Source organism: Oreochromis aureus, linkage group 7 (genome assembly GCF_013358895.1).
Source record: "Oreochromis aureus strain Israel breed Guangdong linkage group 7, ZZ_aureus, whole genome shotgun sequence".
Lineage (NCBI taxonomy): Eukaryota > Metazoa > Chordata > Actinopteri > Cichliformes > Cichlidae > Oreochromis > Oreochromis aureus.
The window spans coordinates 27,423,426-27,448,056 of record NC_052948.1 but is presented as its reverse complement, the minus strand read 5'-3'; the positions used below and the strand labels follow the sequence as shown (position 1 = coordinate 27,448,056).

Sequence of the window (24,631 nt, the reverse complement as noted above, 5' to 3'; positions counted from 1 at the left end):
TCGGTAATCGTGGTTGTAGGTATCATCCGTGGTGCTGCATTAACATCATCTAGCAGACCTTCTGAGGGTACTTCACGTAATCTTGGTAACCGGCTACGGGGGATCCAGGTTTCAAGCTTGGCCATGATCCTATCTTTCAGGTCAGTTCCTCTCGCACTCAACGATCCTTCTCCTATCGCACTTGGGGCTATGTACCCAATCTCGGGTGGGGTGATGATGATATCTCCCCTGACCTGGCATCCTGACTCCTCCTTGCCGTAGCATTTATGTTGTACCTCGTCAATCTCTAGCTGTGATAGCAGTCCTTCTTTCGAATGTTGGAACACTGAGCTACTAGTTGTTTCGCCGTCATTGTGGATGTTGGGTATCGAAGAATCCATAGGCCCCTCATCCTATTCATGTAACCCCTTCCGCCAGGGTTACTTGCGTAGTAGCATTCCAACAACGCCTGTTTTCATCTCTTGCCCTTGTGTATATATATATATATATATGTGTATATATATATATATATATATATATATATATATATATATATATATATATATATATATATATATATATATATATATATATATATATATATATATATATATATATATATATATATATATATATATATATATATATATATATATATATATATATATATATATATATATATATATATATATATATATATATATATATATATATATATATATATATATATATATATATATATATATATATATATATATATATATATATATATATATATATATATATATATATATATATATATATATATATATATATATATGATATATATACATATATAGGATGAGGGACATATGAAATCTTTGATACCAGACTACAGATTGTAATACAGAAGCTGTAATATTAGTGGTGCGGATCAGTGAATCGATGTCTTGGTCATTCTTGGCAAACAGCTTGATGTCACCCATGTAGAGGAAGTGCCTGACAATTGCTCCATTCTGTAGTCAATATCCATAGCCAGTCTTGTCAGTGATCTCACTGAGGGGGTTCAGGCCTACGCAGAACAGCAGTGGGGATAGTGCATCTAATTGGTAGATCCCACACTTGTTGGTGACTTGTAATATGGCCTTCAAGTTGGGTTCAAGCCAAGTTGGCTTAAGGGTGAGTGTTGTACACCACATCCCGATTAAGTTCCTGATTAAGGTTCTTAGGGTCCTGTTGATCTTGTACAGTTCCAGGCATTTCAGGGTCCAGGTGTGGGGCATCGAGTCATAGGCCTTCTTTTAGACAATCCAGGCAGTGCACATGTTGGTCAATCTGGTCTTGCAGTCTCGAGCGACTGCTCTGTCTACCAGTAGCTGGTGTTTTTCTCCTCTGGTATTCATCCCAATTCCTTTTATGTGCCCTGCTCATGTATTGAACCATGTTCCTGTTCATCTTAGCTGCTATGATGCCTGATAGGAGCTTCCATGTGGTACTGAGGCAGTTTATAGTTGGATGGGACTGGTCCCTTCTGGGGATAAGGAGTGTCTGGCTTTATTGCACCCTTTTACAGTCTCCTCCTCCATGAGAGTACTGCTACTTGTGGCTGTTCACCTTGAAGACAATTATGTCACTAAGCACTGCTGCCAAGCCTACCTCAGACATGAGCAAGAGACATAAATATGAATCCATACTGACTCGAACCTTGCCTGGATTAACAAGGTCGACGTCAGGTGTTGAGGAACCAGGACACCCTGATGAGAAGTGTGCTAACAGAACAAGATGGCATTGATGAGCGAGAGATGAAAATGGGGCACTTTTGGAATGCTAAAAGCACTTCGTCATTTCCGCAATCTTTGCAAAACACGGCTCAACTTATTACAGGTGGATTTTTTTAGAGACTTCTCCTTTCAGGTGCATGAGCATTTTGGATAAACCTCTGGTAGGCCCTGGAGGGCTTGTCTCTGCTTATCTGCTCCATGGGTTTGTCATCTGGACTAACTGCCTTCCAATTTCATTCTCTTCACAGCTGCCCTCAGTTCCTCTTTACTAATCCTCTGCACTTCATGATTTACTGTTTTCCATTGGTTCTTTTCTCTCTCTGTTTATTTAAATTCACAAGCTTGTTAAAAGTACTCCTTCCAACTCCTCAACATATTCTTTTCACTTTTTAGTACATTTCCATTTATTTCAATAACCCAGATATGTTGTATATTCTTTCCAACACAATTTCCCTTACTAACAAATTGATAATGTCATGGCGGAATTAAAGTTGGACCCAGAAGGCAAACCTGGAGATGGTCAGATTATTTTTATTAAGGATGTGGCAAGCTTGGGAAAAAGTCAGATTCAGTTCTGCTTGTAACTGCAAACAAATGAATTATGAATCTGTGAGAATATTAGATTGAAAACACTTACATAGGAAAAGCCTGGAAAAACATTCTTGTGAGAATGGGTGAATGAGGGAAGTTGTATAAAACCACTTTGAGTGCTCAGTTAGAGTAGAAAAGTGCCATATAAGGACCAGTCCATCTACCAATCAGGTATGTGTTTCTGTGCACTGTACCATGTAAAGTTTATGAATATAGCTTGCTACCAAAGCTAGTTAGCATTAGCTGGTAACTTAGAATTCTACCGTCAAGTCTCGAAGTGTTCACTTTTGGTTATAAAAACAAAACAAAACATGGCAGCATCAAAAATATTATCATAAGGATTTGTAATGTGTAGGTGATAGTGGTTATGTTAATCTTTTATTTCCAGAAAGTGGGTTTATACACTACTCTACATTTAATCATTTGTTATTATTAATCAGTGGCTCTCTTCCACAGCATGGCTTTGTCCTGACTTCCTCCCGTAATTCCCAACTTACTGTGGCAGATGGCCATCCCTCCCTGAGCCTGGTTCTGCTGGAGGTTTATTCCTGTTAAAAGGATGTTTTTCCTTCCCGCTGTCACAAAAGCACTTGCTCATAGGGGGTCATATGATGGTTAAGGCAATTGTTTTTGTGATTTGAGTTGAACTGAATTGAACTGAACTAAAGTGAATGTTAATTCTGCATAATATTTCTCTAAAAGGATGTAAGCTGTATGAAGTACTGCACATGTAATTTTTTTACTAATTCCTCATTAAGAATAATTTAGAATACTTTGTAACCTGACTGCTTGAAAAAAAAAAATCAAAGTACCAAAAATTTCACTAGGGATGCCATAGAAACTGAACACATGATTGGTTAACCTTTTAGCTGTTTACAATGCTGAGGGTAGCTTGGGTAGTGGCATGAAATGCACAGCTCTGGTGAGTCTGGGACCAAAGATGACTTGAGCTAACTGGCAGATGGTTGTGTTCCTGACTTATTGCTTGCACATAATGGAAAAATCTTAAATGGGCTGGTTCTTACATATTGCTTTACTACTCTGAGCACTCAAAGCGTTTTACACAACTTGCCTCATTCACCCAGTGACACAAGCACTTTTTTCTATCCTCGTTCTATGTAAGTGCTTCTATCTAACATTCGTAGTGTGTGAATTACAGCCATCAAAAAGGAAGTTGGGGTTCATATCTTGCCCAACGATATTTGGCATGCAGACTAGAGAAGATGGGGATCACAAACCACCAACATTCCGATTAGTAGGTGACCTGCTCTACCACCTGAACTAAAGCCACCACAGGACATACTCCAGAGTTGGCCGTCAACATTAATCCTTCAGGAGCAACATTATCTGACCTCTTCTAGGCTGCCAGCCAAAATTGGCACGGTTAGACAAGGGAACATACAGCCCACTGGAGGTGGGGGGCGGGGGGCCTGCGCCCAGGTCTGGATTCATTCCTGCTATAAAAGTGACCAAATTTGAGAAAGCTTTGTTACTGAGCAATTAATGCCTCAAGATCTTTGGCTTCTCCCCTGGAAGCTAACTCTTTCTTTATGTGTGTGTGGAAAAATGCTCCCCTAAGTGATTTCCAGAAATTAGTACTCGGACCCCAGGGTGTCTGCACACCAAATCACCTGCAGCAGAAGACACAAAAACACGAACAGTCTGCCCAGATCCTGACAGCCAGATTGTCATCATTTGATTTAAATATATGATTTAAATATGTAGCTTTGCTTTTAAAAAAAAATTTAAATTAAACTTTTATTTTATTTTGTGGATATCAGCTGTGTCACTGATAGCACACAAACTGAGATATCAAGTAGAAACTGGAAACAATATTACAGGCAGTTCACGAGCATTGCCCCAGAATACTCTTATAATTTTCAGTCCTCTCAGAAATTCAGCTTCAGTTAATGCTGCATTAAATCTGCCATTAGTTATGTGTGAGGAAGTGGACACTTTTTAAACCTCGAGACATGTGGTGGAATGTCTAACTTCGCCCAAATTTTTCCATCAGTGACTCTATGAAGTCTGGTTACTTGCGCATATAGGCACAAACGACATTAGGGACCCATTTCCTGACCCGGAGGCGCAGGGAAGCAACCCTCTCATCCACCAAGGAAAACCCCAGTGTGCATGTAGCGTACAAATATATCTACCCCTGCCTGCTCCCTCTCACCTACGGCAAATCCTGAGTTGAACAGAGTCCAACACGTCTCCAGGAAACTGGTTGCAGACTGTGCACTGTGGTGAGTCTGACTATAGCTAGTTGGTTAAGGCACCAGGTGATCCTGTCTCAGGCAGGGAGACGTGGATTTTAAAAATTTTTCTACTATTATTTTTTTTCCTGTCAGAATCGCCCTTTGTCCTCTCTCACCCAGGAACAATTTTAGTGTTCTGTGAGCAATAATATATGATCTTAAAGCAGTATACCTACACTGTGACATGCTGACCTTGTATCAAATTTCCACATAGACTAAACCTGTGTTCTGTTTATATATTTATTCTTTACTGTCAAACTATTAAACACCACTGAGCGTGCAGCTGAGAGAATAAAAACTAAAACTGTCCTTTAAACATTAATTTAATGAAATCCTTGATTAAAATCTATCAGATGTCTAAGCGATAGTATTGTGATATTGATAAGGCAGTTAACAAAAATACAGACTGTAATTTGGCTTTCTTTCCAGGCTTCAGATAGACTAAACTTTATTAATATAGTAGCTGTTTTCCAGTCTTACTGACCAAAGCCCTTATAGTGCAAACTTTTAATGCTATGTTACTCTACAGTGCTTTTCTCTTTTCCTCTCACACACATCTGCTTGGTCTCCAGCAGTTATCTTTCTATGGTCATATTACTTGTTTAACCTCTTCAGATATTTCCCCATAGTATAGTTTCATCTTCCTTTGTAAAATCAGTCACTCTAATGCCAGTACATTTATTCATAATTGTGATTAGTCATTTCTGCCAACTTCACCCCTTTTATGTGAACGTACAGGGGAAACCCTCGGTAAAGTTAGTGAGCTGATAGCCAGCTTCATGTGACCGGTTGCCACTGTTAGGGTAAGTGAATCCATATTAACGAATGATACCATGGGTATGCTGAACTAACTTCGTGGTACGGGCCTCAAGTAGCATGTCAATAATTATGAGAAGAATCACTAAAACTAATAAATCCAGTATGTAAAGACTCTTCTTGTTTTTTCTTGTACACCTTCTATTGGGACTGTTTGGCTGATCTGCTGTCATTTCAGCTTCACTTTGCTGTTGATAGGCATCCACAAGCATATCTACAGGTTAAAGAAACTAAACAGTAGTGCTTAAACACCAGCCATGTCTTGCCTTTGTTTTGGATTCCCAGTGAGACAAAGACAGTGATATTTTTGATGAAGACTACGTAGAGCATGTAATTCTGCATATGCCATGTAAATCTGCATGATGAAGTGACTACTCTGTCTGGTGGGGTCAGAAGAATTCTTGGACTAAAAAATGGCCTAACTGGCCAAAAAGAAGTCAGCAAGACCCTGAGGTAAAAAATCCTTAGCATTTTACTCTCAGCTTTCCATCTGTAGTAAGGTGATGAAAAGCCAAGCTGTTCGCTACTTCAGAGCTGCCACACTGCTTTGACTCCTCATGGGTCATGTCATCCCTCAGAGGGGGTGGCGGACGTTGGCGCTCTGACATGGAGATAGGCAGCCACGGCTGATGGAGCTAACAAGGCAGTCGGCTCGTTAGCTGCTAATTGAGCTGTTAGTGCCAAGACTGGAGTGTGCCATCTGTTTGTCACAGAGGAACATCTTGTCGCTTAACGCCTGCCGACAAGACCCTCTCTCTCTCCTTCCGTGGTGCGATATTAATAGCTCAAGTCCACAGACGGAAAGAAAAATGAAGAAATTGAAGAAGTGACAAACAAACTGAGAGTTTGGGTGGGTGGGTTGGGGGTGAGGGGGCTCTGCCAGGTCCAGTTAAACCTGACAAGAAACAGCATGTCACTTAGACTCTGAATAAAAAATTGGAAGTAGTTTTCATTTCAAATCCTTAAATGATCTTTCAAGCAGATTTTTTTTTTAAGTCAACATAAATAATTTCTTGCATCTTCTTTTGGAGAAATGTAAAAAAAAAAAATCCTTCTTTTTTGTGGTTTATGAATTGAATAGTGTTCAAAGTGAATTTTCAAATTTAGGTTCAACCAATACTTTTAGGAGGCTCACTGTGAGCAGTAGTGGTGTAGAAGTTGCCCGTTCTCACATCTAGCACCTAGCAGGAGAGGTTACCTCATATTCATTCTCACTACTCTAAATTCCATACCGGTTACAAGATAAAACCATGTAGAAGCTGTTGGTGTAGTATGTCCAAACTGCTGACCCTTTAAGCATCCTTCATGCTACTTACCTGCTGCTGTTGCATGGTGACATAAACAGGAAAAATGTAGAACTGAAATGAATGGATCAGACAAATAGGATCAACGCTTCCCTACTGAAAGTACTCTGTTTGGCCTTGTTGAAGGTACTGCCTAGTGGCTTCAACCTTAGTGACCAAGCACCCACTTAGACACTGTGTATTCTTTGAACATTATTCCGAAGACTTGACGAATAAATGGCTGCATGTGGTGGCCAGAAGTTCTGGAACGGTTGACGTTTGTGTACATACTCAACATACTTAAATACATACCTTTTTGAATGTGTTATCTTTGAATATAACAGGGTTTAGCAGAGCAGTCCACCATCAGTGTTCCCAGTAAAAAATGTCTTTGGAAGACCATTAATTTATGCCTTTTCTCATTCTTCTTGATTTTTCTTTCAAGATCAGTCACGTCTTAACACTGAATGTCAGCATAATTCTTTGCCTCTTTCAGCTTAATCACAACAATATGCAAATACGCAAACTCAACACAGATTGGAACCTTTTTCTTTTTTAAATGAACATTGAAAACAGTATTCTTCCCAAGTGAGTTACAGAATCATCAAGGTACGAATGCCATTATTCTTAATTCACAAAAGATTTAGTGTATTTCAACCAGTGATCTCTCGCCTAGTTTCAAAGTGTCTTTGAAATCAAAGAATAAAGTCATGACATTTCTGTAACATTTTATATCCTAAAGTGGCTGTGCTGGAAGAAAAACTATTTCACAGCAGAACAATCAAACAAAAGAACAACCTTCACTTTACAATTTCATGTATTTGAATTTTAGACAATATCACTTTATTTTATTAAAAGAAACATTTGATCTACCCACTGTCATTTTGCTATACAAACGGACTCTTTTGACTTTCAAATGACAGGTAATCCAGTACAGACGCAACCTGTGTTAAAGGTGAAACTGTTTCTCTCCTGGTTGTCTTCTCTCCCGAGTTGCTTGTTGCCTGGCGAAGAGCTCTGTGTGTGTGTGTGTGTGTGTGTGTGTGTGTGTGTGTGTGTGTGTGTGTGTGTGTGTGTGTGTGTGTGTGTGTGTGTGTGTGTGTGTGTGTGTGTGTGTGTGTGTGTGTGTGTGTGTGTGTGTGTGTGTGTTGGGGGGGGTAACTGTCAGCTCACTAGAGGCGCTAATTTGTTAATGTTCCTTCTGTTAGGAATCCTAATTACTGTTGTAAGCTTCATGCCTAATTTAGTGATTATGTGCGAGATGACTGAGCTAATGAACATCTCAAGATGTTCCAGTTGTTCCACACCTTTCTCCTGCTTTTTTTCTTTTTAAATTCTAGCAGAGAATTAATAATAGAAGAGTTAACCTTTAGACTGGATTTTAATTGTAGTATTTTTGAGTTTGTAGCGCCTAATTGTGGCATTTTGTTTTGCATCTCCCACAGTTACAGGAATTTGTGAAGAGGCTGTTCAGCCATGACTAAACTTTGGAACAAACTGTTTTTCTCTTAAGTCATAGGTTATAGGTTTGTATTTCTTAAAGCAATAAAATCATTCACATAAATGATCTATTGTTAGTCATGCATTTTGGCTATAAGGATCCCAACACTCATGTTTGTTAAACAAAGAATATTTACAAGAATTAAACATCAATTTATTGTTTTACGATTGAAAAGCACTGAAATGATAATAAAGTCTATAGATTAATTTAAAAAGTTTTATAAAGGGACGTGCAAGGAGGAAAAATAAAAGTAAACTAATGCATTGTTCTACACTGCTAGTAAGGCATGGACAGGTTTGTGAAAAACTGCAGGTAAGCCTAAAGTAGCAGAAGCATCAGCTGAGTCATCATCAGACACCACAACTGCCCAAAAAATTATCTATAATTATCTATATCTAAAATATAAAATATGAGAAGTCATTTCAATCATGTTTCTCAAAGTATTTCTCTGTATTATTTGAAGTCAGTGGGGTTTTTTGTTGTTTTTGAAAATCATTTCTTTAACATTTTAAACTGTGCATCTAGCAGGTGTTAAGTTTGATAAGATGAGTGACTTGGTAAGGTGACTTGAAAAAAATCTGTGGAAGTTCTCCAAACAAGAAGGCAAAATTAGTCTAAATAACACTGAACTCGTACACATCACTAAGGTCTGGCACTTTATCAGCCAATCGTTGTTGGTTTATTTTAACTTATCTGTCTGGTGTGCGTGTATTTTATCTTTAGGGCTGGTTCAGTCCTGGTCAGGTGTTTGTCCTGGATGAGTACTGTGCTCGGTATGGTGTTCGAGGCTGCCACCGCCATCTGAGCTACCTGAAGGAGCTGATGGATTATTCGGAGAACAATGCTCTCGTCGACCCAATGCTGCTACACTACAGCTATGCCTTCTGCGCCTCCCACGTCCACGGAAACAGGTAGTTAATCATTAGAGTAACTGCACTCCACAGGCATGGAGATCTTTGTCTCATTTCTACAGAATAAAAAGGTCTAAATAAGAGCATAGACGGTAACAAATCTTTTACACCCAATCAGTTAAACAAAATAAGCAATATATGCAATAACACTGTTTGAGATAAGCCCAGTGAACAGACTGCAAGTCTTTTTCATGTATTTGTGATATGCTCACTCAGCACAGATGTTCATGTGAAGACACAAATGTCCAGTGTAGTCTGGCATAAAGTGATTGTTGATCACTTAACATCCACTCGCTTGGTGGCAAATCACTTAGTGGTATTGTTAGGGCTAGCTTTTATTTTACCCACATGGTAAATAAGCATAGTTTAGGAAACTAGAAGATGTTAACTTTAAAATCAAATCTCTAACATGCGTTTTAGCTTACAGTTCTTCAAGATTTCTATTTGGGAATTTCAGATATGCCAAATATTTATATGGAATAGATAATTCAGTTTAAAGCAGTCTGGTGCTTGCTAAGATGTTAGGTTTTGGGACTGCAGGGATTAAAGTATACCAATGCCAGCACTGTGTGTTGGTAGCAAACTGGAGCTGCACATCCACCCCACCCCTAACTCCCTTTGTGAACTTTGTGTGTGTGTTTTATGATATCACAATGTTTATCTTTGCTCCTGATGAACCAGAGTCACAATTCCTTATGGCTGTTAGAGAGCTTCAGTAGTTGAATATGAACAAAAATCCTTTTTTTCCTCTTAATTGTTTGCTAAAATCACAGACGCTGCTGTTTTTTCCTCTAAGTATTGTTAAAGGCACCTCAGTTTTGGTCATTTTTATTCATCTTTCTGTATTTTTCCCTTATTCTTTTATTTTTTATATTGGCTTTATTTTTGCTTCTTTTCCTTTTTAATTTCCCCATTATAATATTTGTGTTCCCGTTTAATTATACCTTTCTATATTAGCTTTTGTAAGGCACTTTGTGACTGTTATCTCTGAAAAGCTATATAAATACATATTTCATGACTTCTTAAAGCAATCGTACTCTTTTGCGTTGCACTAATCTTTCTTCCTGTTCTTTCACCTAGTCCTTTTAGGGTTCACCACAGTGGATCAGCTGCCTCCATCTCACCCTAGCATTCAGATGCTCTCCTACTTAATTGCATTCATGAATATTCTCAGTGGTTTTCCACTTTTCATTCTCTTCATAGCTGCCCTTACTTTCACCTCACATACCCTCTTCGCCTCCTGAGTCATTGTTTTTTCTCCATCCATCCTGCTCTCTCTCTCTTATTCTCTTCATTCATCTCCCCCATCAAAGTACTCCTTCCATCTTCTCAGCACAGTCTCTTCTCTTGTTAGTACACTTCCATCTCAGTCCTTAATCACTATAACCTGCTGCACATCCTTTCTAGCTCGATCTCTCTGTCTAACCAGTCAATAAAAGTCCTTTACTCCTTTCTTTATGTTCACCCTCAAGTTCAACTCAATAAGCGTCTTGTCTACTTTCTTCATCTCTTCGACTATCCCACTTTAGCTTTGCTTTGTCTTCTATCCTCCGTCCACAGGATACACTACATATCTTCTTGGCAGTTTCCCTCACTACCACAGCCATTTCTGTTCTTTTCGCAAAATTCATCTGCCTCCACATTCCTCACCTTAACACCATACCAACCCAAGACCTAATCATCACCTGTGTTCGCTTCACCTACATGTCCACTGAAGTCTGTCCAATCATCACTCTTTCCACCAGGAATACTTTCTGCCACTAATCCCACTTGTGGGGCTAATGCACTGACAACAGTCAACTTCACACCTTCATCTTTACTTCCAGAACACTCTTTATATACTTTTCCTTGTTTTGGTTTTATATAGTAGCTCCACCTCAGTTTTGATTTAACAGTTCTTGTTAACAGCTAGTTTTTCTCTCCTTTATGAATGATAATTTATTCTGCCATTAACCTACTTTCTTCTCACAATTTAATTCCAAACTAAAAGTTATTTTCTCATGTCTTATCGTTTTATCATTTTATTGTTTTAGTGGCTTTTTTCATTTTTATGGCAAATTGGAAACATGTTTGCAGATTATGTCTCTATTTTAGTGGCTTTAATGACTCTCTCTGTGACCGTGTTTTATTTTTTTAAGTAATGAAAAACAACAAGCAATTTTGTAAGGTTTAATTTTCCTGCTTTACAGACTTTGTGAAGAAACTATAAAACAGTATTATAGCTTACAGGATTAAACAATAGTTTTCAGTTATATGTTAATGCCTTTATAATAACCTTTTAGTCTTAAGAGATGTGAGCAAATATTGCATGTTTCACAATTTACAACAATAAGATTGCAAACATCTTCCTGATATGCAGTGTCAGGAAGCTGTACCTTGTCTGCTATGACAGAGTCAGAGTGGATCCATCTAAATCTGGTGAACATTGTGGGGCTAATGGTTGCATCTTTGGAATAAAGAGGTTTCCTGCATCAAAAAAGCAAAGAAGCAAGTGTCTAAGCTACAACATCTCTAATCCTCCCAGTTGTAGCTAAGTTCCTCGTGGAAGTGTTTATTAACAGGCTTGATCCCTTATGATAATGGGAGCCAAAGTGACACGACACTACACAAATTTTGTAAAATAAAACATAATCAATTGTGTCTGACCTTTAAATCAATAGCTTGTGCTGTGTGTTTGATAAAGCAGTCGAACTTTAGCCGACTTCTAAAGGAACTGTGAGATGACTTGTTTGAAGGTTTGCGTAAGTTTGATGAGATGGATGTGAATCAGGATCGAGTTTAAAGGAGCATTATCAGAGCCAGCGGGAGTCACCTGTCAGTTGCGATCTCCTCTTCTCAGAGCCATCTACACCGCAGCAACACAGGATGTGACAGCAGCTTTTACCTCCCCCAACCCTTTAAACAACAATCCTCTCCATCTACACAGAAGTAAATGGGGGAGGAGGTAGGTGACAAACAGAATCACATGCCACTCGGCCTCATCTCCTTTCTACAAATGTAAGGTGAAGTGGCATCTACACCCAGTGCTCTGCCATGCCGCTCAGCAAGCTCGACTCATGACAACTGTTGTCAACTGACATCATCACTAAAGAGCCAGAGGGTTAGCTGGATCCCGCAGGCAGATGTAGTACTTATTGTTTTCACTTGAGCCAAACTGAAAGCAAACACACAAACTGAAGTCTACAGAGATACATCTCCCCATCACCATCCCCAACCCCGGAGAAGCATTGACAGCAGCCTCGCCTCCATTGCACTTGCTTCATTTAGCAGCAACAATACATCTAAGCCCCGACAAGCTGTCACTCCACACTCTGCCTTGAGTGCTACCAAACCAAACACCGCTTTGTGTTGTGTTTCTCTCAGCTCGGCACATTTTGAGTTTGGCTTCTTGCCAACCTGTGCCCCGTCTGATTTGTTTTCAGCTGTAATTTCATTCAGAGGGTTTGAGTGACATTTGCTGGGAAAATTCAGTTTCTCGTATCATTTGAAAGCTCTTGATGAGCTCTTTGTGAGTATCAGAGAAAAATATGTCAGCTTCCAACTCACTGAATTGATTTTAGTAACCACTAAAGACCCCATTTAAAAGAGATTTTTCTGTGCTTTTGTGTTTGCTTTTTTATTTGTTGTAAAGTTTTCATGGAAATGTTACAGAAAGTGCACACAGACAACAAATCTGCTGGCATGGTGCATTCACATTCAACCTTATTGATTGGAAAAAAATCAGTTATTTTGTCTGAGTTGTTTTGAATTAGGCAATGTTTTGACAGTTATGGGAGCACTTGACTGGCTTCATACTGCCAAACAGACTTTGGTAGCAAACTGCTTTAGTCAAGGACGTTAAAAGTGATATTCATGTAAATGAAAAATAGGAAATATTATTATATTAATTACGCATAAAATTGCAACAAACTCTGAAATATTAAAGTCAGTTTTCATATTGTTTAGGTTTTAAAGTAAAGCTTTAAAACCTAAACAATGGGACCTGTTTCACCATTGTCACTAATGTAAAAAGACTTATGAAATGTTATTCCTTGATCGCTTTCTTTAGACTGTTTAGACTGCATTTGGAGGAGCCTTGGAATTTTACAGTTGCCTCGATGTGGCTTAATCGATCTTCAAATGCGGCCTTCAAAAAATGTCAGGCTGGACATTAAAGAATCAGGAAGTGCAGAGGATTAGTAAGGAGCAAATGAGTACAGCAATCAAGAGGATGTAGAGTGGAAAGACACTTGGTCCAGGTTCCATATCTGAGGAGGTATGGAGATGTTTAGGAGAAAGGCAGGTGGACTTTTTAACCAGATTGTTTTATACAGTCCTAAAAGTGAGAAGAATAACACAAATGTGTGAATGAGAAGGTGAAGTAAAGATGTAAGTAGAGGTAGTGAAGGTGGACAAGTTTAAGTGTCTGGGGTCAATTATCCAAAGCAATGGACAGTGCACAAGAGAGGTGAAGAAGAGAGTGTAGGCAGGGTGCCTAGTGTAGAGTAGTGTAGGCAGTGATTGGAGGCATATATTAGAGGTGATCTTTGACAGAAGGACAGCAGCAAAAGGGAACGTTGATAAAATAATAGTGAAACATGCTGTGATTTATGATTTGGAGACTGTGGCAATAACAAAAAGACGGGAGGCTGACTTGGAAATAGCAGAGCTGGAGATGGTAAGATTTTTAGTGGAAGCAACCAGAATGGAAAGAATTGAACAGTTGTTAACTTATGTCTGACCGATCCAGTAAGAAAATCTCATTCTTGATGAGCCGCATGTTTGATTTGGCAAAGATTTTACACCAGATGGCCTTCCTGATGCAACCTACCCCATTTATATGTACCGCTGTGGCTCAGGACACAGATATCATTAAGAACAGCAACTTGAATAACTGCTTATACTTACTGGAGTTAGTTTTGAGGGTCTTTCCTACCTAAAGTAATTCCTCTAAAGCATTCTCATGCAGGGAGTTTTCTTTACACACGGAGGTTTATCGTTTTCCTTTTCCACAAGGTTCTCTGCTGGAAGTAGTACTAAAGGTCTGGACCTCTGATTTCTTTTTTCTGAATTCAGACAAAACTTGTTTCTGAAAATCTTAGAAACATGGTTTCTACGCAGGTACCTACTCTGGATGGCATTGCTTTGGCCTCTGTATGTAATGACATTGTAAGGAATCTTGAAGTCATTTGTAACCAGGATATACCCTTCAGTGTGCTCGTTAAATGACTGTGATTGAATCCTTTCTGTCATCTGCACAACACTGCTAAACTTAAAATGCTTTCTTCCATTTTTTCATCTTAAATTACAAACATCCTGTGTGTGATGCTCAAAAATTAGTTGAGCATCACACAATTGGAGGACAGAAGAGGAGAAGGAGGGAGACAGCGAGATAGTGGAGGCCTAAACAGAGAAGGAGGTACAAAACGTGTCTGTCATCAGGATATATACACTACTGGTCACACTCATGGCATTCTTTCTACAATAGAAATCAAATATTCTTCAGAAAGTTCCCATATCTTTTGCAGAAATTCCCATAAATGTGTGGCACTTGTAGGTTGCTTTGCTTTCACTGTTCTGTCCAGTTCATCCCAAACCAGCTCAATGGGGTTTAAGTCTTGAGCCTGTGCTGGCCACTTAATGTTTTCAAGCTCACCATCTCGTTCTTTTTTCCTGAGGTATTTCTGGCATAGCATGCACTTATGCTTTGGGTCATTATCTTGCTGTAGGATGAACCCCTGACCAACTAGGCAAGCACATATCAGAGGGTATTGCATGGCGCTGCAGAATGCTGTGGTAGCCATTTTGGTTCAGGGATCCTCTCACTCTGTACAAGTCAACGACCCTGGATCCAGCAAAACAGCCACAGACCGTCACACTTCCTCCTCCATGTTTGACACTTGATGCTACACACTGTGGAACCATCCTCTCGCCTACTCAACAGCATACAAGAATCATGCGTATGAACCAAAGATTTCAAATTTTGATTCATCAGTCCATAATACCTTCTTCCAGTCTTCAGTAGTCCAGAAAAGCCTCTTTGTCTTATTCTGACGTCTTAGCACTGGCTTTTTCTTGCTGCAACTCGTCCTGTCAACCTGCAGCTTGAAATCTTCCCTTCACAGTTGAAACTAAGACTTGCTTACTACAACTTCTATTAAGCTGTGCTTGAAGCTGTTGTCCTGTGAGCCGCCTATCACACAAGCTGTTAACTCTCAGAAACTTGTCCTCTGGTTAGGTTGTGGCTTTGAGTCTGCCAGACCTCTTCCTATCAGAGTTTGCCCCAGTTTCTGAGTGCCTTTTGATGCTGAAGGAAACTGGACTCACTGACACTTTGACTTTCTTTGCAGTTTCTCTATAGGAAAGACCAACATTTTTAAGTGTTATGATGGTCTGTTTCTCTTCCATTGCTAACTGCCTTTTTCTCACCATTTTTATAGCAACACACTACTTTCTGCAGCATAATGCTGTTCAACTGATGCTCACTGATGGTATGGTACCACAGTGGGTTCCAACACTGGTTTTTTGCAGACAGAGGGGGTTGTAAGAAAACCAGAAAAGTTGGAAAACCTGCAGGAATTAGTAGCACCAGCTTTCAAGGCTCGATCAGCCTCCATTGGTGCAGAACAGCTTTGAACTGTTAACCAATTTTGTGTTGCTTTTTTTGTATAATTCTGAAATGTACAATATTTTTCAGTTTTGAGTAACCTTACCTTTTTTTAACCTCTGGCAGTTCACCACTTACTTTTGGACCATTTCAAGCTATTCATTGGACTTGCGCTACTTGAACTGCAATAAATAACTGAAAAAATTGGGGTGCTGTAAAACTTTTGATCGGTAGTGTATATAGACATGCAAGCAATAATTTACCTGCCCTTGCCTGTAAAATATTGCCTGTAAACCACCAATTGCAAGTTGGTTTCCAGGCAAACTAACATGCATAATTCAACTTTTGTAAATTAGATGTTAGTATTGTGAAATAAAAAAGATACGATGTTTTTATAAATGGTAAATGGACTCTTTCTTACATAGCACTTTTCTACTCTACGTGAACACTCAAAGCGCTTTATACAACATGTCTCATTCACCCATTCATACAAGCACTTTTCTCTCCACCTAAGTGCTGGCTAATATTCACACACATTTATTTTAAAGAGAGCATTTGAGAGCAACTTGGGGTTCATAGTCTTACCCGAGGATATTCAGGCATGCAGAAATGTACCTATCATTGAGCATCGAACCACCAACCTTCCAGTTAGCAGATCTTCTCTACCTCCTGAGCTACATCGGATGGAGAATAGTGGAGGCTGTTTTGCCTTTTTGGCAGTATGAAGACAACATAATATCTAAATAAGAACCTTTAGGAACCTAAAATGTATCCGTGTGCTGAGATTTGTTGCTCAGCTCCTGAGATTTTGTGTATTATAGTCAAATATGACAAATTATGCACAAAGATAGATGTCTAATATGTTAAAAACAGCAACTCAACATAAAAAACCATAATCCCTGACCTTCAACCTATTCATATGAAACCTTTGTTACAAAAAAGACAAGAGCTGCAAAACTCTTCAGACAATTTTATTTTCTGTCATCTTACTCTGGGATGCAGTTTGATTTTTTGAGCAAGATGAACAACTCAGATTACAGAACAGCTGGCAATAACTCTGGGGGCTTGGAGCCTCAGGCAGTCCCTCTATCATGCATCTTGCTCCCATCACAGTCTTCACATCTTCATTTGTGCAGTGAGACCCTTGGCTTCTTCAGCATGAAAGCAAATTTTTACATGAGTGAACACACACGCCCCCCTCACAATGGCTCTGCTTTCTGTTCCCTCAGGATTAACTGGTGCTTGTTAAATAAGGTTGTGAGCAGTGCGGTGGGGGAGTTGTGATGAATTGAAAGATTTGGGGAACAACAGGGTTTACAAGTTGTGCTAACAAGTGCTGTTGTGCAAAGAAAGCTGCTTCTCATTACTGATTGAATTGAGTTGAGTGGAGCTGAAGAGTGGCGCTGATGTTCTCGCACAATACATGACAACGTCCTGTTGTTATCCACCACCACCTCTGCAACCTCCACCTTCTCCGGGCTGTGAATAACACTGAATCTGATTTTAGTTAACTTTGCATGTCTTTGCTTTAAAAGAAAAAAGTTATGTAATTAATTAATGTAATTATTTTAGTTTAAAAAAAAATCTTTTTAAATGTGTTTAATTTGAACCCCCTATAAGTAATTACTGACATCTTTATTAATTTAAAAGTATTTATTTTTAATGCGAAGTAGTTTTGCATATTTTATATTATATGAAACATTTATGTTCATATTATTCATATTATATACTGAATTTAATCTTCTTTCCTTTTTTAAATTAAACATATTTTTTTCTACAAGAGAGCAGGTGGCACTATTGAACACAGAATAAAAATGTCATTTAGTTTAATTTCTCTTTTGTTTTCTTCCATCATTGTGTTCGCTGGTGTCCTTTCCACAACTCTGCTGTAGAAAAACATTTTTCTGAGTAAAGCAAAGTAAAGTAAATTTATTATTGTCACATTTATGCTTCACAGGAGGTTAATGCTTGATGATTCAGTATCCGCAATTCTCTCTTTGAGACTCTGTTGCTTTCTTGTCATGCTATTATTTTCAACTTTGGAGAGTCATGATGTGCAATGAAGAGCTCAGCAGAGTTGTTGGTACTCAACATGCAGCAGTCATGGGCTAAACCACTGAAAGCTTTTATAAGAACAACTCATTAACAGACAACCTCCGTGCTTCTTCCCTCCGGTGCCCACAAGTGCCGTTTAGAGAGGGTTCTTTTCTCTTTCAGAGGCACAGAGAAAGCCCAGAAAGTCAAGGCTGCTTGCTCTGGGTCCTGATTGCATTTTTCCCTCTTTTTTTTTTTTTTTTAACAAACTGCTATTCAGACCAAGGCAAGAACAGAATGAAGGCTTTAAAAACATTAATGAAGCATTCACCAAACATTTTTTGTCAACTCTCCTGCTGACAGCCAGATGAATTGTGAGGAGCAGGACGAGTCTGAGCGTTTGATTGGTTAACTTTGAGGTTATGGTAGAAAAATTGGCTGACTGATCAGTTTGTTGTTGTTTGTTTGTGAAACAAGCCAGAGTGAAAAAAGAAGCCAAGGAGAGAAAAAGCACCCTGACTCTTTTCTATGGTGTTGAATTTTGCTTTTATTTCAAGTCTTGATGTTTCAGACATTTAGCTGGTGTAGAGTTCTTAGTTATAAAAATCTTTTGCTTTTTAAGACTGTCTTGATGAAGAATGAAGATGATTAAGAATTATAGTATAATTTACAGTTTACACAGTACTGCCACTTTTACTTCTAAGGTTTTGAATTAAGTTAGGTTTAAATTCTAAGGTCTCAAAAATTTCAACTGGTCTCAACCAGATTTTTGTGGTTTATATTATCATTATTATTATTATTGTTATTAAACTACAACCTTGAAACACAACAACACATAAAATATTACACCATGGCATTATTTATTTCATGAAAGTATCATTAGAAAAACACTGAACAAGTACGATATGTTTGGAAGTGTTGCCAGGAGAACGCTTTTTTTCTCTTAGTTTATGTTTGCAGAGTTTCATCTGAAAAAAACATTGTCCTTTTAAGAGACGAGACGAGAGTGGAGATATCTCTCCATAACACACAGCACCACTTCTTGTGGGTCATTGAGTCAATAATGTACCATTATTTTGAACAAGTAAAATTCATAGGAAGATAAAAATGAAGCTGTGGGAAGATCATTTATGCCTGAGGTGACCTGGCACCCATCTCCGTCTGGCATCCAGAAGTTGAGGCTGCAGGACAGTATAGATGGATAGTTGTCTTTTTTAAACGAAAGACATTTCTCTTTAGTCATGCTGATACTTATTGTGCTTACTTTATTTATTTCCAGCTTTATTTTTTAATCTTGAACCATTGGGAACATTTTACCGTCTTAAAACCTTTCACAATGCTAACCACGTTGTAGAAGGCAAACAACAAGCTTAGCTTTCAAGCTTCAAGTTTAGTTTTATAATGTATAGTGTAGTAGTTTACATATTTGCTTAGCAAGTAATAGGTCCTTTGAGATTGTGTCAGGAAGGGCATTAAACATAAGACTCAAATGTCAAATCAAGCATGCAGAGCTACCCACAGTGGCGAACTCTGAATGTAGCTTTTTACATGAAATCTAGACTCCATTATTCATTATCAGTTGGTCATGCTAAAAGCGCCAGCTGCTTCCTACCTTCAAGCAGTAATTTGTCACCATTATGTAAACGTGAGTCTGTCTCTTTTTTTTCCCTCCCTCTCGTTCTCATCAGGCCAGATGGGATAGGCACAGTGACCATGGAGGAAAAAGAGCAGTTTGATGCAATCAGAAGTCGTCTTATTGCTCTGCTGGAGAACCAGATCACACATTTTAGGTATGTAACACCTTCACATTTAAGACCAACAGAAGTATATTTGTTTCTGAAGATTTATTTTTTTCAGCTAAAACTAGAAAGTGTCAAGTCTTATATGGTCATGAAATTTCTGAACTGATCAGTGACATTTAGATCCTGTGATCCAGAGACGAGATTATGTTTCTCAGCTAGCATAGGTACCCCTCGGTGTCTCCCAGAACAGCCAGAGGCCAGAGGGAGGACTGGGACTCCTGCATAAGTGGCAGAAAATGGATGGTTTCATATTTCTAGTTTTCACTTGCTCATTGGTTAAGCCTAGGAGCCAAAACTACTTTGTTAAACTTTAACCTAAGGTAGGGTACGACAGTTTTACAATGCATTTGCCTGATTGACAAGCCTGTTTGTTCTTTTTTGATCAGCAATGGTTTTTGCCATGGAAGACTACCATGGATGCTAGTTTTGCCCATTCTCTTTTTGATTATTGTTAATCATGAATGCTAACTTTGAACTGAGGCAAATGAGACCTACAGTTATTTAGATGTTGTTCTAGTGCCTTTTGTGGCCTGCTAGATGAGTCATCAATGTGCTTTTGGAGTAGTTTTGTTAGGTTGGCCACTCCTGGGAAGGTTCACCACTTTTCCAAGTTGTTCATTTATGGATAATGGCTTTCACTGTGGTTTGTTGGCAGCATAAAGTCTTAGGAATGGCTTTTGAGACTGATAGATGTCATTGACTTTGTTTCTCAGCTTTTTATTTCAATTGTAGCATAATGCAATGCTTTTTTTTTTTTTTTTAGATCTTTTTTGTGCCTAATTCACTTTGTCAGACAGATTGTGTTTAAGTGAGTTCTTGATTTAGCATGTCTAGCAGTATTCAGGGTGGGTGTGGCTTGTGAAATTGAAGTCAGCTTTCCAAAAAAATGTGGTTCATCCTCGTTAACTTACATTAAATCATTAATTAACTATGGTTAATTAGCATTTTGTATTTATTTGGGTAATATTTGTCTAATATTAAAATTAATTTGAAGAACTCAAATATGTAAGTTCGACAAATATACAACAGAAAACAGAAAAGGAATCAGTAAGGGAGAAATACTTTTTCACAAGATTTTATATGACCCACCCAAACACTGGATACATGAATCACGTTTGAGAACAATTTAGTTTTTCACATGTAACAATCACTTCCTGTGGTAAGTTCACATTGAAACACTGATACCTTACACTCCTTATTCATTAGTATATGAATGCAGGTTTGTCATCATTTTCTCTCATGGTTGTAGGATTGTCAGTGCAAGTCAAAAAGCTGACCCAGCAGCTTTTTGACTTGCACTGATATAAATTCGAAACAGTACCAATAAGGAACTGTAAATGACATACGTTGCACAGTCTCGCTGGAGGGAAGAGTCACGGAACTTGATAATGAACTTGGGGCACAGAAGGAAAACAGGCGATCCAGTTTTTTGAAACCTGGCTTCGGAAGATGCTGAGCCTGGAAACTAAACAAGGAATCAGCCTCGGCCCCCTGATGAAAAACTACAACAGGTCTATTATCATCAAACTGCACAACTTCAGCGACAAAAGCAGGATGCTATCAGTGGGCAGGGAGAAAGGCGACCTGTCATTTCAAGGCAGCAAGATTTACATTGCCAAGATGTTTTGACGCAGGTCAGGGAGGCCAGACGGCAGTTTAACGGGACGTGTGAGCACCTTATAGAGAGAGGAATACAGTATCTGTAAATGTTTCAGTGTTCTGAGTGAAACTCAGTTGCAGTTGTTTGTGATAAGGAGATAAGAAAAGGCTATGCCGATTTTTTTTTTTTTTTTCCTTTGGAGATGCACTGCATTACAAAACGAGTAAGCAGTGTTGGACCGTACTAACACATTAGTATTTTAATAATTTTATTATTTTTGTTTTTCTCTTTGTCTCCCCCTTTCTTTCTTTATGTTGCTTTTTTTTTTTTTTTTTATTCTCACATCATTCTTGACTTACTGTGGCTTGCATTCACTGACACTGCCAATTGGCCAGGTTGTGGGAGTGTGTGGGGAACTAACATCATGAGTGGGATACCCCTGCTGGCGGTATATGGTCCTCTCTTTATGGTGGAGGGACGGATCTTGGCTTCACTTGCCCAAGAGGTCATAATTCCATTCTGTGTTTATTTGTTTCTGTTCTTGTGTGGGGTCTTGTGGGGCTGTTTAATGCTGGGGTTTGATTTGTGGTTGTGCGGTGGGTTATTAGGGACGGTCTTGTTTTCTGTGTTAGCTTTTTTACACTGCATGTGTACGATTACTAATTTCATGATTACATGAAAAATAATACATATGAGTGATATTAAAATTCCATCACTTAATCTGAAGGGCATTAACCATGTCGTCAAACACCAAAAAATCCTGTCATTCCTTAAGAAAGAGAAAAATGGCAAATTGCTTTTCTCCAAGAAACTCATTTTTCAGATCTGGACTATATTAAATTGCAAAGGAGCTAGGCAGGCATCATATAACTCAAGAAGCAAAGGAGTTAGTCTTTTACATTGCTGCCTTCCTTTACACGAGCAGACAGTTACTGTTTCCCTCCAAAAAAAATTAGAAAATGTGTGAACCTCTTGACAACTTGTCTGTCCCCCACCATAACTTTAGAACAGACTTTTTTTTTTTCTCTCCTCAGAAATGGTTTTGGAGAGGATTGTGGATTTCAAGATAGTTGTCCAACTCCTGTCTGACTACTCTCCCATCAGCTTCATTATTTCCCCTGCTTACAGAGACCCAAGCTGTATACGTTAGCCACTCAACCCTACCTTACTAAGTAATCATAATGTTATTGAATACATTACCACAAATTAGCAGCTTTTTATTACTGAGATTAAAACTCCAGATATAAGCCTGTCCACCTTATGGGAATCCGCTAAGGCATACCTACGTGGTGCCATCATTTACTATACCTCCACTCAGAAAAGAGATGGTCTTAAGATGATTTAGAGACTCAACTTAAGTCATCCCGCTCAGGTTTGCTGCAAAACAGCTGGATACTGCATTAAACCAGTTGTTAGCTAGGAAAGCAGAGAGACACACATTTCTTCTAAACATAGATTATTTGAGTTGGGCAAAAAAACAGGCTGGTTACTTGAACGTCTTGCTCGAGGCAGAATTGAGCAAAATGTTATTTCGTTTCTTGTAGTCAGAAGAGGGTTTAGACATTTTCAGTCTGATGAAATAAATAATGAAATTATTTTATAGAGATCGTCACAGTTCAGAATGTTTGTCTTCTGCTGAGGACAGAGCCAAATTCCTTGATAAAATTTTATTAAAGAATTTTATTTTAAAAATTTAGTGACATACTTATAGGCCCTGTCACTAATATGTACTTATGTTCTCCATTAATAGAGGTCACTTTCCTCAGATCTTAAACCTTGCCAATATATCTGTTATTTTGAAAAGGAATAAACCCCCTGATCTATGTGGCTTCTACAGACCCATACGTTTACTACTACCAGCAACATAAAGAAACTTTTCAATTTTGTGCAGTTTTCTATTCAGGAGAAACAGAAACAGTTTCTCTACATGCTAAAAAAAGACCTTTGACAGGGTCGAGTGACCCTACCTGTTTGATGTATTGGAGAGATTCGGGCTGGGGGAATTTTTTTAAATGTGCCCAAACCATCTATCATGAGCTGTTGTTATAACAAATGGTCAACATTCTGACCCTTTTTCTGGTGCAACAGGGGTCCGACAGGGGTGCCCACTCAGTCCTCTGCTTTTTGCTCTGCTAATTCGGTCGTGTGCTGATGTGAGGGGTATATTAGTGGGGAATATAATTGCTCTTTATGCAGATGATATTCTTTTGTTTTTGTCCTCTCCTTGATTATCAATTGTGGCTACTCTAACACTCTTTAGTGAATTAGGCTCCGTTAAAAAGTGAACTTTAGTCAATCTCAGGCCACACTACTGGAAATGTGGGGGATAATGAACAATATTCCCTTCAGTCGGTCAGTATCTGGATTTACATATTTAGGAATTAAAATATGACCTAACATGTGGACCTGTGGAAGCTTAATTTTCTTCTAGTTTATTGCATGCAGTTAAAATTGACCTTGAACGATGGCATGAGTTACCACTTTCTTTCGTATTTTATACCCTCTGCAGATGCTTCCTCTGTAGCTGCCGAAGAAGAAAATTCAGGATATAGAAAAGGCCTTCTCTAATTTTATCCAGGATGGCAAAAAACCTAAACAGAGGCTTAGACTTTTACAATTACATACAGACATGGATGTCCATGGATGGGTTTGCCATGCCTGCTGTTTTTGGTCTTAGCTACATGCATATCTTAAAAGGAATCGTGTATTAATTCGTGGAGTTGTTCTCCACACTCACCATGGAGTCTGGTCACTTGTGATGTCAGTAATATAAGTCCAGTGGTAAAGCTCAATCCTTGTTTATATAACAGTTTTAATGGTATTAATGGTGGGACAGAGGGATTCATGAACTTGGAGACCTGTTTGGAGATGAGCCAACAGTTGTAGGCAAAATTTACAATTCCAAAGGAACGCTTCTTTGGATATTTGCACTTTTTATACACCCCTATCGAGAAATAGAGAGTTTTGTCTTGGAGCACTTTCTGTATTCTACTCCCTTCTCTTTCTCCTCATAAGTGGGTAAAGGATTTAGACACAGAATATGTAGGGGATGACTGGCAGGTAGCTATAACCCTGGTCAAATCTACCTTCATATGCAATAGACTGAAAGAAACTCTGTATTAGATTCTCCTTTCCTCTGTCACTCCTGTTGTTTTGCACACATAAACTGCTCTCTCTCTCCTCTGCACATTAAGTGCTGTTCATATTTTCACTGCTTCTGGGAGTGTAAATTGATTTCTAGGTTCAGGTCATTTATTTCTGAGGAACTTGTTGAAATAATAATAATACCTGTGATTGTTAAGTTGATGGCTGTTGCTAACTGGTTAACTTAAAAAGGCATACATAAATTGGACTACACAGTAGGATTGTTTTTTATTACTATTGTAATCATTATTATTCTTATTACAATGTGTGGTTTTCTTGATCTGTTATTGTGGATTTGCCAACTATGTGGATGGACTGTCGTGGGAGGGTGGGGGTGTTAAAACTTAATAAAAAAACATTTAAAAA

The 24,631-nt window shown here is 38.6% G+C and overlaps 1 protein-coding gene across 3 annotated transcripts in view; it reads left to right on the top strand.

Moving 5' to 3' along the window:
• cadps2 (Ca++-dependent secretion activator 2) overlaps positions 1-24,631 on the top strand; it is a 142,297-nt gene that overhangs the window by 64,337 nt on the left and 53,329 nt on the right. For 2 of the 3 annotated variants that reach the window (XM_031742037.2, XM_039615161.1), the window contains exons 13-14: positions 8,912-9,099; positions 19,408-19,509. In XM_031742037.2, the coding sequence (XP_031597897.1) occupies positions 8,912-9,099; positions 19,408-19,509 (290 nt within the window). The remainder of the gene's footprint in view (positions 1-8,911; positions 9,100-19,407; positions 19,510-24,631) is intronic. The other variant, XM_039615160.1, reaches the window with a different exon arrangement.